This window comes from Chaetura pelagica, unplaced genomic scaffold (assembly GCF_000747805.2).
Source record: "Chaetura pelagica isolate M959 unplaced genomic scaffold, ChaPel_1.0 scaffold3, whole genome shotgun sequence".
Classification (NCBI taxonomy): domain Eukaryota; kingdom Metazoa; phylum Chordata; class Aves; order Apodiformes; family Apodidae; genus Chaetura; species Chaetura pelagica.
In genome coordinates this window covers 6,906,652-6,910,296 of record NW_009952974.1, presented here as the reverse complement: position 1 = coordinate 6,910,296, position 3,645 = coordinate 6,906,652, and the positions used below count along the sequence as shown (strand labels likewise).

Here is a 3,645-nt window from a genome sequence, read left to right as displayed (position 1 = left end):
GGGGCCGGGAGAGGAGGAGGGGCTGGGCGGCGGGAAGCACCCCCGCACTGCCGGGTGATGTTAGGGCCAGCAGCGCGGATCGGGGCCAGCACAGAAGCAGGTGGCCCTGGGAGGGTTCTCCCTCATCCCCGAGCCGGCTGGGCAAAGGTTTCACGGGCAACTCACGGGGTCCTGGGCTCCCCGGGCAGCCTGAGCTGCCCCAGCTGTGACAAGCTGAAGGGACTGTGGTTTTGGGGGCAGGCAGCCAGGAAGGTGTTTGGGCAGATGGTAGCCAGGCTGGCAGGGGAGGGGTTGGCAGAAGTGTTTGTTTTCTTCTATCATCCTCATACGTCGGATGAAGCAAGCAATGGGCTTGGCTGGCCTTGAGCCAGGAGGCACCTCCCAGTGCCGTGGGGCTCTGACCGGGCAGAGGAGGAGGATGCAGGACCAGGCCTTCCTGGCACCGCAGAGCACTGGGCACTGCTGTTTGGAGAAGGGGCTTTCTCAGGGCAGTGGGATCCCAGGGGTCAGGCACAGGAGCTCCCTGCTGGACCTTTTTGCCCTTGGGGATTCAAACACAGCCCGGCTTTGCAGACAGATTCCTGCATGCTCCAGAGGTGCCTTTTCCCAGATTCCAGCAGCTCCGGCTTCTCTCAGTCCTGCTCTGTGAGGCCTGCACCGTGTCAGGTCCTGGCTGCCATCAGATGCCAGTGGGCAGGCTACAACCTGGGCACAGCTGCCTGCCGCCCCACGCAGCACGTTCGTCCAGCCTGCAGCACTGGGGCTCCCTGCCCTCCCCCTCCTCCTGCCACCACGCACGAGGAACGTCTCCCCGTGGTGACGAATCCAGCTGAATCCGGGCGCAGGCTGCGATACAGTCAGTCACCAAGGGAGATTGTACCACGTGCATCCCTGCAGCCGCTGGGAATAGGGACCAGGTCACTCACAGCCCCCCAGGGTTGGCCCTGCTCCGCCAGTGTTCTGGCAGTGCCCAGATGGGATGGAAAGCACCCCTTGGACATGGCCCTGTGCAGATCTACTTGCAAAGGGGTGCCCACCTGCCCCTGAAGGGTGTTTTTAGGAGACACAGTGCTCCCCAGCAGGGATGCAAGCATGGCACCCTTGGGTGCAGCCAAGGAGTGGGGCACTGTGGTTGGCAGAATGCAGAGCAGGCTGGTGCTGGTGAATATTCCACACCTGGCTTGTGAGCCTGTGGCCCCAGGGGGCAAGCCTGCCCTGGGAGCAGCCAAGTCATGCTGCCCTCCCACCACTGATCATTAACCACCCTTATCGAATGGGGGGTTCAAGGACGCACGTAGGGACTGTTGTCCCTGGGTTGAGCAGAGCTGGGGCCATGCTGGAAGCCACAGGTCTTGGACCTGCTGACAATCACTGCAATGACCATCTCAGCAGAGCTCTGTGCTGGATGGTTGTCCCTGTCCCTGCTGTCCCCTCTTGGCCTTGCTTCCCCAAAAGACCCTCCAGCCCCCCCATGCATTGCTGGGGCAGGTGAGGGATGTGACAGCCTGTCCTAAGGGTCAGTGCCTAGTGTGCTTAGTGCTGGCAGGGCACCTGTGTCTGGAGACACCAGACCAAATCACCTGCAGAGGGCTTCAGGGATGGTGTCAGCTTGGTGGGTCAGAGGCGAGTGCTTGGGCCCAGCTGGTGCTGAGGGTTCCCCAGAATGGGCACATGCAGGGCAGTACTGGGGCAGGGAGGGACTGATCCAGCCCTAGTGATGGCCCCATCCCACTCACTTTGCCGTACTCTGGTGCATCACAGGTGATGTCCCGGCGCATTTACGGCCCTATCTGGAAGTCAACCTTCGGGCATTATGAGAACATCAACATCGGGAGCCCAGTGGTGTTGGAGCAGCTGCTACGGCAGGAGGGCAAGTACCCCATGCGGAGCGACATGGCCCTGTGGAAGGAGCATCGGGACACCCGGCGCCTGCCCTATGGACCCTTCACTGAGTGAGTCCTTTCCAGGCTGTGCTCTGTGGGGTGACAGGCAGCTCCTGTCCCTTCCTTGGGTGTACAGCCCTGGTGGCAGCTTGCTTTACTCCCTCTCCTGCAAGCAGCCTATCCCCTCCAAACAGAAGGGCTGGGGAGGGTGGAAAGGTCCCCAGGGTGGTTCCAACCTGCTGTGGGCAGGATGCACCCACGGGTTGGGAAACTGCTGCCAGGCACTGCTCTGTGCCCTGGCGCTGAGCCCCGTCCCTGCGCAGGGAAGGGGAGCGCTGGTACCGCCTGCGCCAGGTCCTCAACAAGCGGCTGCTGAAGCCCTCGGAGGCCGTGCTGTACGCCGATGCCATCGGGGAGGTGGTGTCGGACCTGATGGTGCGGCTGCGGGACGAGCGGAGCCGCAGCCCCTCGGGGGTACTGGTTGGGGACGTGGCCAACCTGCTTTACCGCTTTGCCCTGGAAGGTACGGGGGTCCTGTCCCTCGCCCCTGCCCACTATTCCCATCCCCACGGGGGTCTGGATGTGGCCTGTCCCCCACAGGAATCTCCTATATCCTCTTCGAGACCCGCATTGGGTGCCTGAAGCAGCAGGTCCCTGCCGAGACTCAGCGTTTCATCGACTCCATCAACCTCATGTTCAAGAACTCCATCTTCGCCACTGTCCTGCCCCGATGGAGCCGCAAGGTCCTGCCCTTCTGGGACCGCTACCTGGACAGCTGGGACACCATCTTTGCCTTTGGTGAGTGGTTGATTATGGGGGCCTGGCATGGCGAGATCTGACTCCCTAAGGATCCTCAAACGTGGAGCAGTCTCTGACCACATGTCCTTTTGGCCACCCTCGCTTTGTCAGCGCTGGGTCCTGCTGTCTGTCCCTGCAGGCAAGACCCTGATTGACCGAAAGATGGAGGAGCTGGAGGGGCAGGTAGAGAGGGGCAAGGAGGTATCTGGCTACCTGAGCTACCTGCTGGCCAGTGGCAGGCTCAGCTTGGACGAGGTCTACGGCAGCGTGGCCGAGCTGCTGCTGGCTGGCGTGGACACGGTGAGAGCCAGGGGATCCCCCAAGCTCCATGCCAGGGTGGGGGAAACCACGGGGCCATGTTCAGCTGCACTCCCCAGCCCCTGTGAACTCTCAGCAGGTGGTTGGAGTTCTGATACCTGACAGGAGCAAACCCTCAATGATCAGTCAATACAGCCTTTGCTCCCTGCTCTGCTCCCTGCCCTGCTCCCTGCCTCAGTTTCCCCCATGCTCACTGCCCTTCACTCCTGTCTTCTCTCCAGACCAGAGCAAAGGCTGTGTAGTGCTGTACTGGTGCCATGCTTGACACAAGACTTCTCAGGTACTGACCCTATCTCACTCACTCCCCATGGCATTTCTCTCTCCCAGACCTCCAACACTCTGTCCTGGGCCCTGTACCACCTCTCCCGGGATCTGGATATCCAGGAGGCCCTGTACCAGGAGCTGAAAGCTGTTGTGCCTGCTGACCGGTTTCCTGGTGCTGAGGATATCCCTAAGATGCCAATGCTTCGGGCCATTATCAAGGAGACGCTGAGGTACAGCCCAGCCTTGCCCTGCCCCAGGGCCCTGGTCACCAGCCCCTTCCCCAGGGGCAGTCCCTTCTCCCCCCACGTTGGGAGATGCACCAGCCAAGCAGTCCCTCAGGACTTCATCCAGCTCCTCCCTGGGGAGGGGGACAGAGCTGCTG

The 3,645-nt window shown here is 61.8% G+C and overlaps 1 protein-coding gene across 1 annotated transcript in view; it reads left to right on the top strand.

Moving 5' to 3' along the window:
• LOC104387486 (sterol 26-hydroxylase, mitochondrial) overlaps positions 1–3,645 on the top strand; it is a 5,348-nt gene that overhangs the window by 985 nt on the left and 718 nt on the right. Inside the window, exons 2-6 of the mRNA XM_009996256.1 lie at positions 1,762–1,952; positions 2,207–2,406; positions 2,484–2,681; positions 2,821–2,981; positions 3,327–3,493. Coding sequence (XP_009994558.1) covers positions 1,762–1,952; positions 2,207–2,406; positions 2,484–2,681; positions 2,821–2,981; positions 3,327–3,493 — 917 coding nt within the window. The remainder of the gene's footprint in view (positions 1–1,761; positions 1,953–2,206; positions 2,407–2,483; positions 2,682–2,820; positions 2,982–3,326; positions 3,494–3,645) is intronic.